Below are 14,067 nucleotides of genomic sequence, written 5' to 3'. Positions count from 1 at the left end.
TTCAGTCGTCACCGCTGTTCACCCAACTCACCCATCATGGCATGTGTCACTGGAAATTTCTCATGTGTATCGTTGCAGGCTCACAGCAAAGGCAAGCCTTGCTGAATTTGATTGTTTGGTTTGTATTTTAAAGCTTTCTCTGAAACCAGGAAAACAGACTTTTAATTTAACTGATTTATTTTGTATTGTGGAAGCCTAGTGTGACTTGGATTAGTTGAAGTGTTGGAGAAGAGAGAAGGACTCCAATGACTCACCAAGAAAAAATAATGTCTCATGACTTTAAACAGGAAACCAGAAAAATAAGACGATAATAACTCATCATTATTATGGTGGTACTTATGGAATTCTAATAGAATTTAAAGAATTTTCTTCCCAAAATGTCAGTATTTATTATTGGAGTACAGAATGATTTTAATGTAAACATTTAAACTAATCTAATAGCTTAGAGATAAAAGAAAAGTCCTTTTTAGAAAATTTATATGTGGTATCAGGCCTTCCCCTCCATTGGTTTAAGGAGCAAAATAAAAACGAGTATTCAAATTTTCCACATTGTTAAAACCCATTGGACTTAAAAGTGAGATATCTCTTAAATATGTATTTTAAATAATCATAATCCCACTATCATCAGTGCATTTTTCTCCTATTATTCTTCTTAAGTTCACATTCCTCTTGAATGAAACCATAATTTATCTGAAGAATTTCAAGATGTTTCTTTCAAAATTGCTATCATCAGCTGTTGTTCTCAACCGGACTGAAGCCACAAGATACCTGCAATTGGCGGTCAGTGTTAGGACAGTTATTCCTAGGCTCAGCAGAACGGAATAGATCACCTGCATTTATCGGGTTTTTTAAGGCTATTTTAACAACTCCAGCAGGAGCTGCAGAGGTGGATTTTGAAATAACAAATGCTTCTCTTCGATGTTGATCATTGCACTAGATCAACCTAACCGAGGAGCTAAGGAGGCAAGATGCAGTAGATATGGAAAATACAGAATGACTGAGAAGGTAAGGAGGGTTTGGAAAGTGTCTATTAAGGGGAATGGACTGTTGTTAATCTCACATTTAAAAAAATCTTTAGCCTAGTTTAAAAATAATATTACCTTACTGAACTCTTCATTTGCCCCTGGTTTCTGAGGGTAATTTGCATATTTAAACCTTGTTCTACAACCATATGAGTAGGTAACTTTTGAATCCAAAGCTGGTATTTTTATGCAAAAAGGCTTGAAAGCAAGAAGAACATAGATATGCCAAGCAACAAAGGGAATTTATGCTATAAATACTGGTGTGCAAACCAGAACAGATTAAGAAAATAAGGAAGAGGGAATTGATCTGTATTAGGTGCAGTTACTCCAGCAAAACAAAGCAGCTGATAAATTAGCAAGTCCATGAATTTCTCTTTACTTTGTCATTCTCTAAAAAAAGCATTGTTTTTTGGCTCTGTGGTCAAGTGGGAGAAGCATTTTTTAAGATGATCAGAATGAACAGTTAAGCGTGCCTTTTTAAAAAGGGTGAGTTAAAGAGAGTCTACATCTGGCACTACTGGTTAAATTATCATTTCCTGGCAAATGGGTTTAGGTGTCTTTTCAGAAAACAGAGCCGGAGGCAGAATCACGACCCTAACAGCCCAGTGGGCATGCATGTGGGATATGGAAACATGAGTTTAAATATCAATCTAATTAATATTTAAATAGTTTGTACTGAAGGGAACAGTTTCAATAGATGAGAATACCTAAGACTACTCTATACTTTATGAGTTGGAAAATTTATAATGGTTACATTGATTCAAGTCCTTATTCTGAATTAAGCAGGGTGTACTTTAAAGGCACATCTTGCTATTCCCATAAGATATCCAAGGCAGTGCTTTACTGTAAAGAGATTTTGTAGATGGTGCCTGCCTCCTCTTAGGTGAATTTAGATGCATATAAGATTACCACTTGGGATTTTTTTATACTGGAAAAACTGTTCTCTGGGCTTGATTCAGTTCATGGATACTTTTGGGGTGAATGAATCTGTCTGTTCTTAAGAGATGATTCTCACAGTGAGTTACTGACCAGGCCTTGCTTCAGCAGAGATAAACAGATGGGGTGTCCCAAGGAGTCTGACCAGAGAAAAGTGAGTTAATGTTAATGATGTGTACTGTTGAGCCATGAAGTCTCCATCTAATTTCTCATCTGGCATTCATGCTTAACGTTAATTTAAGCAAGGACAGAATGAAAGGTCCAGGGAGAACATCTTAAAAATCGAGTTCAGGTTGACAGCACGGTGGAGTGACTTTAGGGCAGAACAGGTTACAGTAATCAAACGCATCCTTGAAGAATTAATAAATTCAACGCATTTCTGAGGAGAAATGCAGCGCGCAGGGCACCGGGGGCAGCGCCGCCCGTGCAGCCGCTCCGCCGCGGCGCTCGCCCTCCCGCGGGCACCGGCCACAGCCATCCCGGAATCGCCCCAGCGCTCCCCGCACCGAGGGCAGCGGAGTGCGGGGCGCCGGCTGCCGGCCCTCAGGACCTGGCTCCCCGGCCGAGTAAAGGCTGCTCAGGGCGGGGGCCCAGGGCCCGCTCCCGGCCGCCGGGGAGCTCGGGGGGCGGGAACTGCGCTCGGGGTCACCCGGGGTGCGGGGGGACCCGGGGAAGGGCGGGAGCGCGGGGGAAGGGCCGGCAGGCGGCGCGGGGCGAGCGCGCGCACAGCAGCTGCCGCGCGGGGACCGCTCGTGCCAGAGCGGCGCTGCCGCGCGCAACTCGCCCTTCCCCCGCAGCCCATCGACTGCGCGAGCGCCAGCGGTTGCCGAGGTACCTGACGTCACAGGCTGCAGAGGCGGTGATTGGCCAGGCGCAGAGCGCTGTCTCCCCCTCCGCGGGACGCGCGGCCGGCGGGGCCGGGCCTGTCTCTTTCCCCTCAGTGCGGAGCCGCCGCCGGGGCGTGCGCGGCTTCAGTGGTGCGTCTGCGGCCACGTCCTCGCTGCCGCCGGGCGGAGGTCATGGGCCGGCCGCGGCCCGCGCCGCGCCTCCGGCTGCTGCCGTTCCTGGCGCTGCTGGCGCTGCTGGCGCCCCGCGCCCGCGCCTGGGACAGCGGCGACCTGGAGCTCTTCGACCTGGTGGAGGAGGTGCCGCGGAACTTCTATGACTTCCTGGGGGTGCAGCAGGTGAGCGAGGGACCGGGCCCGCCGCCTGCCCGGCTCGGGCCCTGAGGCGCGCCGCCCCGCCGCCCCCTGCCCCGGCCCCCTCCCGCGGGCACGGGCCTCGCCTGTCACCGCCGCCCCTGCCTGCACCGAACATGGCTGGCTGGCTCCCCTCTCCCGCCCCCCTGCGCTGCCGCCACCCGGCTGCTCCCGCGGCACCGGGCATGCCGCCGGCGCCGAGCCTCCCACCCGGCGCTGGCAGCCGCCTCCTGCCCTGGCAGCCGTGCGGCGGCCCGGCTCTGGTGCTGCAGTCCGGGCTCACCCCTCGCCCCGGCTCCCGAGGCTCAGACAAGGCTCCTGTCCCCTCCCCAGCCTCTTCCTTCTCTCTGCAGTAGCTCCACTCTCCTTCGGGTCCTTTTATATTTTTTTTTGTCGTTCTGCTCCAACCATGAATCATCCCTCCAGCTCCCACGGTACCATACTGCCTGTTGCTCTTCTGAATATATCCCTTTTTCTCCAAATGTATCTATAGCTAGTCAAAAGTAGCTCGTGGTCTTCTCCTACTTCCCGTACCTATTCTGGATGTGGCTATTTCTCATCTTTCCCTCATTCTGCGTAGCTGCTTGGTTCCTTATCTTATTAAGATTGTGCATCACTGTGTGTTGTGGCTCCTGTTTTCTTTCACATGTGCTATGTGGTAGACTGTGACCCTTTGCCATGGTAATGACTTTTAGGTTGTTATACTTGTTTACTTTCCATGTGTCTTGGTTATTGTGCATTGTTTACACCTCCCTTTGCTAGGCAACACTTAAGATTATCCTTAAAGCATTTATTTTGCACCTTCAGGTAATTTTCATGCATGTGTAGTCAAAACAGGAACTCCTGTTCCGAACACTTTTATCCCATATTTCTTGTGTATGTATTAGATGTGGTTGCTGATTTTGCTGCCACTTGGCACCTTCAACTTGTGTCACTTGTCCTGACTCCCACTTGATGGCCTTCCTCAGTTCTAGATGCTCTGCTCTGTGTGTGTGATCTTGCTTGGTCTCTCTTCATACATTTTAGCAATCTTCTTGTTGTTTCCTCCAGTCAGTATTCCTCTCATCAGTAGTTAAATATGCAGTTCTTTATAATCTGTTACTTCACCCAGAGACCCGCAAAGGACACTTTGTTCTTTCTTTGTCTCCTAGCACCTAAATGTTCTGGTGGGTGATCCTGTTATTTGAATGGCTTCCCTGACAACGTTAAAGTTTCTGGTGTAGTTCTGGTAGTTTTTCAGACTAATAGCTGTATTTTCAGGTGCATTTCATTAGAGCCATGTCTAAAAGAGAGGGAAGGTTTCTGCAGTATGTAAGGGTCCTGTTTTAGAAACTGCTGGCTGTGGTCGTTAATGATATTTGGGGGACTGTGAGTCAGTTTCATCTTTCTTTCTTTTACTCCTTAAGTATCTGTGGAAGCATACTATGGAATACCATAAAATATACAGCACAGCGAACACTGATACCCAAGTTTCACTTTCATGAGCCTAAAAATCTAGATGTTCATTCCTCAAAGACAATTTTAGTGTTAGATAATGTAAGGATACAAAATTTTGTTTGTTTCACTTAGTGGTGCTCAGATCTGGTATGCCACTCTCTGTTAATATCTTCCACAATCCCTTTTTCTAGGGCAGAGTCTGTATCTTGCACAATAAGTTTAGAAAAATACCATATTACTTTTAGCAAGCAAATATTTTCCTAGTTCACACTTCCAGTCTTAATGGAGAACTTGAATCACTTTTAATATGTGAGCAGGGAAAAAGTTGGTGGAAGTGCAACACAAATGAAAGGAAGTTTTGCTCGTTATAAGCATATGCTAGTCGCTTATAATGTAATTATACACAAGAATTGAGGTATAAATAGCATTAGATGATTTGCACATGCAGCAGAATATACCAGAATTACTATGAGTACAGTAATAGAGCATACAATGTTGAAGTTGAGCTTCAATAGGAATTTGTAAGCATTGGAAGTTGCTGTATAGGTTTACAGATTCTTCCACACTGTATCCTTGTCCCTGGTGCTTGCTTCTCCAGCTCTGACCTATACCTGAAGCTTCAAACCCGTTACTGAAGTGGGGTTCTGACTTGCAGTGACTCCTGCAGCTGTTCAAGTTACCGTATGGAAGGGTAACTGATCTTGTAATGGGGTTAAGGGAAGTGCACAAATCTTGAGTGTGCTGTATCCTACCTGTGTCTTAACACAAAGCTGCCTTCTACTATAATGTCTGTATGTGCTGTTTGCATGTTTCTTCAGGTTTACTGCTTTTTTTAAAAACTATGTCTTAATGGAGCTTACTGCCTATTTTGTATGTCACTGTTGTTTTAGTTGGGATGCCTTTGACTAGAATGCTCTGGTTAACTTATTGTAGTTCTGGTGCTAGTGGTTTTATTCTCTGTACTTAGATGTTTCTCTTGGCCTTTTAGCACAAGAGGGTCAGAGTGTGTGTGACAATGGCCTTTGTGGCTGTGTTTTAACTGTGTCTGTGACTGTTTAGTAATCTTTCATTCATCAAAGTTTGCTTTCCCCTCTTCTGCCCCTCCGTATTCCTCTTGGCACTCATTGCCTTGTATCATGTTCTGATAATCCCTTCTTCATTGTGTACTTCTAGAGGAGAAAGTATTTCTCCCTTATGCAAGATGTAACTTCTTTGTCTGAGATATGCTCAACCATGTCTGTTAACAGTAGTATATCAGGGTTGCCAGATTTTTTCCAAACGTGTCATCTTGTGTTTGGAAAAAATACATGGAATGACTCCAATGCCTCCTCAAGGCATTAAAGCAACTTAGGTTTTGATGGTAGAATTGTGGTACCAGCTGCTTGTTGAACCTCATACGCCATGTCAGAAGTTGATGTTGACCTCAACTGACAAGGTGCAGAAGGCATTCTGGAGAGTCCTGTAGCTCTCTGGCATCCTTTGATGAAGCCTCTGACTGCTGGATTTTTCCCTGGAATTGGAGAGAAATGATTTTTTGTTTTGTTTTGTTGCTAGTCTGTGCCTATGCGAGTAAGGGTCTCGCGTTTTGTCTTTTTGAGGGCCCTGCGGAAGCCTCCTGGCACTGTCAGGTAACTGTCATCCAACATTGCCAGGGTGTTAGGTTTGAAACTGCTGTAGCATTTTCCAAGAGCAGTGACCGAGTTGGAGGATGATCTAATGAAAGCAGTTTTTGTTGTGAATGTGGAATGACAAGAAGAGAGTAATAGAATAACTGTCCTCAGAGCTTGACTTCAAGGAGGTGTTGGCTGAGAAATATGCAAATGCTCACAGAATGGTTGAGATTGGAAGGAACCTCTGGAGGTCATTTTATCCAACTTCCAAGTGTTAGGAATGAGCACCTAGATTAAAAAGTATCAGATATTTACACAAGAACACAATGTATGTATTTGCTAATCCATCAAACGGAATAGAAGCTTAGCATCTATAAGAAGTTTTGCGTTGTTACCGTTGCTGTTCTGAACAATGTTGGAATTGTTCTACCTTCCTAGTTTTTTGATTGTTCTTACATTGATTGTTCTTAAGTTCTCAAGAAGTTTGACCTAGCAGAATGGGGAGATAAGATAACCTCTGACTTGAGAAACCATTACATTTCCATGTCCTTCAAATGGTTACTGAAGTTGTGTCAAAATGAAGAAAATAGAATCATAAACTCTTGACAGATCAGACTAAATAGTATTAATCTAAAAACTTGGATGAAGCAGCAGAAGTAAATCAGAGGCTATGCAAACTCAGTAATAAAACTACCCTGTTACCTGAGAATGAAAACATGCAAATGTGAAGTCAGCTTTTTGGAAAAATTCCAGGAAGATCTGGGGAGCTACAAGCTTGTGTGGCAGACAAGCAAACTGATCCAAGTTATTTTTATTATCTCGTACAACCTTCAATAGCTGATACCTCCATCAATATGATATGCTCTGGATGAATCAGGCACCAGTTTGAACCTGTGGACCTCCTTGTCAAAATATGCTTTTGCTTATAACTGTTTATGTGGCCTCAAGGGAATTAGCTGTTCCTGTACTCATTTTGGCTTGCAGTCAGGAAAGCACTACATGCCTCTGAACGTATTTTGAAACTTTGTGATATGGTTCTTCGATACCAGGGATCTGATCAGTAAGTTTTTAGGAATCATTGTTTGTGAAGATGTGTTAAAATGCATGAGCTGTGTTGCTAGAATTGGCCTGTGCAGAGCAGTATGTTAGGTTTCAGTGAGGATCAAGGAATTTCTGAGTAAGGTTTTGGCTTCTACTGGTAATCAGATAAGGGAACAGGTTTGCATTGAAAATTGTGCTAAGCCTGTGCAGTGTGTGAAAGGAAACACAGAAAGTTTCTCCAAGTACCCTTTGAGGGAGTCGAAGAAGCTCTAGGAGCTGAAGTTCCTGAGGGAGAGTTAACACATGGGTAGGGTTTGCTGGCCAACACTGCAGATAAATAGATAACCCCCGAAAAATATTGAGAGAGAGATGTTTTCTTCAGTATGAGCTTATGCCTTCCTTGTGGCACGTGAGATTTATTTTGAACCAGGCTCTAATCCATTAATTTGGCTTTACTGTAGAGAGCTAAGAGCATTGTATCCATGTAATTGCTAGATGGTAGGTTTGCTAGATGATGCTGCAGCATGAAGTCAAAACTGCACATACAGAACCTGATTTTGGTCGTTTAGCCTGTGAGACACCGGTATGTTAGCAACTCCAAGAAAGTGCAAGGCGTGAAAACCAAGGAGTCAGATTTCTTTAGCTGTGGGAAGCTACAAACCCTCTAGATGATGTATTGGGCTAATAGGCTCCTTTCAAGAACACTGGAACAGAAGAGCTGTGTGTACCTTGGCAAATAGCAGGGTCTGACAGTCTGTAGAATGCAGTGTTTGGTGCTGAGGAACTGGTGTCCATACTGTTTGCATTTCAGGGATTTTTTTGTTGTTGTTGGTGGTGAACAGGCTGGCTGCATGGACTCAATGCCCGTTTTTGTTGAAGCATGCTGTCTGTGCTCCTGGTTTTACAACTTATGGTTCAGTTCTGTCCAAAAGAAATGTAGTTTATCTGCTCCAGGACTGCTTCATGATGCACAGTCAGTGGATACAATACGGAAATCCTCATCTGCGCTAAAAAATGGAGGTAGATGCACCTTTAAGACTATAGTTTATAGTAAATGGCTGAAGCTGAATTTTATGTCTTGGCATTGCCCTGTAAGAAGCTTTCCTGGAATAAGCCCCACGACAAATTGTGTGCTTTTATGGTATTACAAGGCATTATGGGAGACTTAAGAAAATTCTCGGTAGTAGGTATTTGTGTAGTCTTTTTTTATACAAGTGTTTTGACTGATGACATGCAGTGCCTATATCACAGCAGTTCTAAAGTTGTGAATTCATATGTTATATAAGTAAAGTTCTTTGACATAGATTTGGGAACCTGTTTTTCAGAAAGAATGGCAATCTCCAAAGCTGTCAATGTTATATCGTCTGGCACTGCCATAGTTTTGACTTTGAATGGGCCATTGTATAGAAAAAAAAGAATCTAGATAAAGCTATTTTTGCTGTAGAGCTTTTTGGGAACTTTGAGCAGAGCAGTCCCCTCAAGTAGGAAGAGTCACGTGAGGGAAAGCTGTATGTATTCAAGGAATACTCTCAAATCCTCAGCAAGAACAGCCTACTTGTACCGACACAGGTCTTCTGTCTCCACTGGCAGGCAGTGTGCATATAAGGAGGATAAGGAAGGGCAAATAATGAGAGATATCCCGGCAACTCAGCAATTTGTTTCTTCTTCCTAGTGACAACCTGGATCATACTCCAAAGACTTATTTTGGTTGTTCTTCTAACACTTAAGGCAGTTATCCTCACTGCTGCTTTTTAAGGTTAACATATGTGGGTGCAGTGTTACTAAAATCCTGGAGTGTGCATCATCTGCAAATGTTTTAGGGAAAATCTGGGTTGATAATACAGCTTCAGTCTTCCAGGCTTTGGAAGTATTTGATCTAGTGAGATAGAGCTTCACACATATGCAATTATGACATCACTTTTTGAGATGATTGTGTCAAAACTATGAGCTGTAGGCTTTTCTTGCTTTGTTTGGTAAGATGATTTTGTCTTTGCATGACAAATAAGATATTCATTGTGACCTTTGACAGTATTTTGCCATGAAGTGACATGAGCCATGTAGCAGCTTGATACTCAGTAACTCATCTTGGAGGAATCAGAGTTGTTGGGCTAGTGATTAAACATCACGTCTAATAGTCTAAGCCTGTTTCAAGATTGTTTTCTACTTCTTGTTCACAATATTTGTTAAGCAGGTCTAGTAGTTTTGGAATGCATTAGATTTTAAGGCAATGTCAATCATAGCATCGGAGTTTTCAGTTGGAAAGATGAAATACATTTCAACTTTCTTGCTCCAAACTGTCAAAAATAATTTTCTGTGATATACCAACTAGGTGATAGAAGTCGCAGACCTTTATTTAGACAGTGAGGGATCATAGTAATTTTTGAAACTGTACGTTTATTTAAGTGATGGATGAGGGAGTGGTTCTTCTAAATTGTTTTTTTTTTTTGACTTCAGGAATTGGCTACTATTATGGAGTTACAGCCAAAAAAACCCCCCCAGAGTCCCCAAAGATACTATTAACGTTGAGGCAGCAATAGACTTCATTGCAGTAGTTCAAACAAAAATAACATTAGAAAATCCAGATTTGTTTCTAGTGGCTTTAGTTGTAATCTCAGTATATTCAAGAAAAGTAATTGTGTGTTTTTCTCAGTATGTTATTGAGACATAATTCAGCATCCCTTCATGGTTTTAAACTTCCTGTTTGAGCCTGTTACTTATTAGTTATACAAGGAAGCAAGATTTCCAGCAGTTCTGGAAATTCTGCTTTTCATAAAAAAAATATTAAATTGTGTGAAGTCATTGTTGAGATTATTCACTTGGATCCTATAGAACAAAGTTGTTCCGAGCTATTGCGTAGTTTAATTGCTCACGAGAGTCACCATAGAGAGCACTTACGGTAACTGCTCACATTTGTAACCGAGGATGGTGCAGGATATGCGTTGTCATGTGTGTCTTCTGGTTGTGTTTTGCTTTTTTTCAGCAGTGCTGAACTTACATTCTGTAAGTGCTCTGACATGGATCATGTGTGCATAAGGTTCCCTAATGTTTTTGTTTACAGTTGCTACATTTAAAAATGATCAAGACATCTAAACTTGTAAAACTTGTATTTTCCATAAAAATGAGTTTTCTGTGTTGTTTCCTATTAAATTTCTGCTTGGATGTTGTCCAAGGAAATCCTGGGTTTTTTTGCTTTCATTGTTGGCTCCTTTCTTAATAACACAAAAGTGTTTCAGAATCTACCCTTATGAGTAGTTTTAAAGACATTTAACTTTCCCTGACAATTCATTCATATAATATTTTCCCTATTTCTTTCAGATAATATTTTTCATATTTTTCTCCTTTCTTGCTATGTAGAAGGACATATAGCAATAGGAAACTACCATGGTTGGGAACCCAAGGGAACTAACAGCATGCAAAGTGCTGTGAAAAGGATAAAACAAGCAGTCTTTTTTTTTCCTGTCTGCAGCAGCAGTAGTGTTTCAGCTGTTCCTCTCTATACTTCCAGCTTCACTAATCCTTTAAGAATGTATCCATAATAGCCTGATCTCCAAATAGGAGAAATAAAAAATGGGCTGTATTTCTTCCTAGAAGTTCTGTGTTTGGCCTGTAATTCACTGAAGGGAGTGACCAGTTTCTTGGTGAGGAATGGTAGGTGACCTGTGCTGGTGGCCTCTGGTGTTTACACGAGGCTGTATGTTTTATGCTTGTTTCAAATTCATCTCCTTTGCTGAGGCTCTCATGAATGTGCCTGTGCTGGTATCTAAAACAATAATTAATCTAACATACATATAATTAATCTAACAAAAAGTTTCGTAAATGATTTCCTAGTGGGCTTTTAACTACGTGACTGCTATGGATTGTAGCTGTCATGTTTGTAAAGTTGAGTAAAGAAAAATCATAGAGGCAGCCTTAATTTCATTCTGCTGAATGATAAATCTTCTATGTTCCTTCTAGAGTCATTTTACAGTTAAGGTTAACACTGTTTTCTAATCAGATCTAGGGAAAACTATGGCTTTAAGGGTGATATTTGGAGGTATCTATGGTGCTATTTGAACTTTAAGTACTTGGTAAAATTTAAAAAATAAAATGAAAATTCAGCATATAGAATGTTCCTTAGTTGGGTTTGTGCTCCTTGTGTTCTCAGCAGAGCCAGTAACAAAGAGGATGTGGTGCTGTCACACAGTCAAGCCAGTAAGAATGAGAGTAGAAGTGATAACAAAGGGTTTTTCATCTATAATAACAAGTCTGATATTAAAATGAATAAAAGGAGAGGAAATTAATGTATATCTGAAGTGTTTTTGTTTTCCATGGCATCCTAGTGGGCTAACAAAATTCATGCAGTGTATCAAAACCTGCAGTTTTGCTTTTCATTTGCTTTTGCTTAGCTGTATGCTGTGCCTGTTAAAAGTTTGCTTCCCTCAGTTTTGGGTTCCTAAACAGTAGTGTGTATATATATATATGTATGTTTTGGTTAGTGGTGGTTTTTTTTTGTTGTTGTTGTGGTTTTTTTTGTTTGTTTTGTTCTCACTACAGCTTAGAATTGTTGTTTTTCCCCAAATTATGAGGAGATTTGGGATTTCTGAGTTTCTTTAGCTTCTTGTTTGTTTGTTATCCTTGTTTAGATGTTACTAGCTCTGTATAATAGTGATTTGTAACCAATCTTATGTATGTGGTAATGTGTTGTACACATGGTTTACATTACAGTTATGTAAACAATAACACAGTTTGAGTGTAACACTTTAAAATAGAGTTGTGTATTATGGGGTTCTTATCTGATGGATTGCTTAAGTGCAAATTTCTTAAATGACCTGGCTCACAGGCCTTACAAAACTGTTCATGATGTCAAGCAAACAAGTAGTGGAATGAGAAGAAGATTCATAAGTGGTCCTTCAACTGTGCTAGATCTGAAATTCTTTCTTCACAGTGTTAATCTGGAAAACAGAGCAAACGAGAAGATGCATAGGAGCTGTTGGAATAAAGTCACTGTTCAATCTTCCTCTGGCTAAAGAGGGAAGGAACAACTAGGGGAGACTGTCTTGCTTTTATACATGGGCTGCAATTCTGAAATGCTGCTGTCTCCAACACTATAAAGTACTTTTGTTGAAGAAAGCATTCAGTCCTGATAAGGACATGAGAAACATGTGAAGTGGCCTTATTGCACGGATTTGGGGTGAATAGCCCCTTCTCCTTGAGGGGGCAATAATTGTTTTTACCCATGAAAATATGGCAAATGATTCTGTAGTCTAGTTGATCAATGACTTACTAAATTTCAGACTGATTTTGACTGGCTTTTTTTATTTAATAATCACCATTTCATAGCCAGTGATTCCTATAATGTTCTTTTATGGGATATAAATGCTGTAAAAGGAGAGCAGAAGAGCTGTATGACATTTGATTTTGTGACAGTTTATAATCATATTGGTAATTTCTTTACTGGATGTTGTGTCTAAGTGGCTACTATGATGTTACAGTAGAAAAAAAAAGTGTATAAAATTTCATCCTATGTGGAAGCTTCTTCCTACTTCCTATTAAGAATTATTTAAAATTTTATTAAATGGACAGGAAAATTTATTCAATTCAAGCACTTCTTTCAGTTGATTAAAAATTTGAAATAAACTTGTTTTCCAACTTACGTCTACTTGTCTGTTAAATAGAAATTATTTCTTCTGTCAGTTTGTAACCTGTGTGGTACATAGTTTTTGTTCTACTGAATATTTTCATTCTAGCTCCAGTAGCTTTTCAACACTACAAGCTAACCTAGCAACATTCGAAACAAAATAGTGAATTTGAATGTTGGACTGTATCTGTTGAGATAGTATTTCAACAGTTAAAATACAGGTTGAGGGTGTCAGCTAGTCGGTTGTCTTTTGCAACTCACAATGGTGAAAGAACAATCCTCTTTTGTATGTAAGTTAAGTACTATATTTAAAAATGAAGTATAACTGATTTACATTCATGTTCACTTACACAGTACAGAGTTCACATACTGGAGCACACCAGTAGACCATTTAGTTAATCTTTTTGGTCTTTCTGTTTTCTGGTTGAGTAATACTACTAAGAGGTGTTTAACCAGAAAGCTGTGTTAATTTTTTTGGAAAAAAAATCCAATCCTCTGTGTACCAGATAGAGACTAACCTATCACTGAGTTACTGACTTGCTAATTTCATCAGTCATGATGATTTATGCCTTTTGCACACGTATACTTACCTTTCTTACCTACAAATGGATATGATTTATAGACACTTTAATTTTCTGGTGGAGGTGCAGGCCACTAGTTAGTAAACGTAGATTTAAGGACAATAAATGAAGCAGATCAGCAGCTTACTGGTTTCCGGGGCCCTGCAATTCATAGATTAAAAATCGCTGCCTATCCCTGTGTAGTTAGATATTCTTTTTATCACTGTCTCTGTGCAGTTAGATATTCTTTTGGTCATTGGAGATACCTACTTCTGTTTTATTTTTGAATTGTTATTTTTTCCTCCGTAGTGCCATGCAGTATGGCTTCTGAAGAGGTTTTATTTTCTGAGTAAACATGTATCAGTTAAGAAATAATGTTTGTTTGTCTGTTTGTTTTTTAATGTTATTTGCAGTTGAGAGTACCAAACACCTTTTCCTTGTCTTGATTGCAAATGTTTAGTTATAGTCTAGTATTTTGTCTCCTGGTGCCTGTGAGGGCCTGCTTCGATTCCCTAGTCTTCTTGGTCTCCAGTTAGGGCACCGCTCCTTGGATGCCTTTGAAGAGCGCTGGTTGCTGTTAATGTGCTTTTGCTGATTTCTACCCTGGTTTCTTAATATTTATTTACTTCTGTATAATCCTTTCAC

The 14,067-nt window shown here is 41.0% G+C and overlaps 1 protein-coding gene across 1 annotated transcript in view; it reads left to right on the top strand.

Annotated features, from left to right (window-relative positions):
• Positions 1-2,797: 2,797 nt before the first annotated feature.
• Positions 2,798-14,067, top strand: part of DNAJC1 (DnaJ heat shock protein family (Hsp40) member C1) — a gene marked incomplete at its 3' end in the record, with an annotated part of 106,358 nt that continues 95,088 nt past the window's right edge. Inside the window, exon 1 of the mRNA XM_082044616.1 lies at positions 2,798-3,142. Within this exon, the coding sequence (XP_081900742.1) occupies positions 2,978-3,142 (165 nt within the window). The 5' untranslated portion in view covers positions 2,798-2,977. The remainder of the gene's footprint in view (positions 3,143-14,067) is intronic.

Source organism: Streptopelia decaocto, assembly GCF_964273445.1.
Source record: "Streptopelia decaocto genome assembly, chromosome: 2".
NCBI classification, from domain to species: Eukaryota; Metazoa; Chordata; class Aves; order Columbiformes; family Columbidae; genus Streptopelia; species Streptopelia decaocto.
The sequence above is the reverse complement of the archived record's forward strand: the minus strand, read 5'-3'. Positions and strand labels throughout refer to the sequence as shown.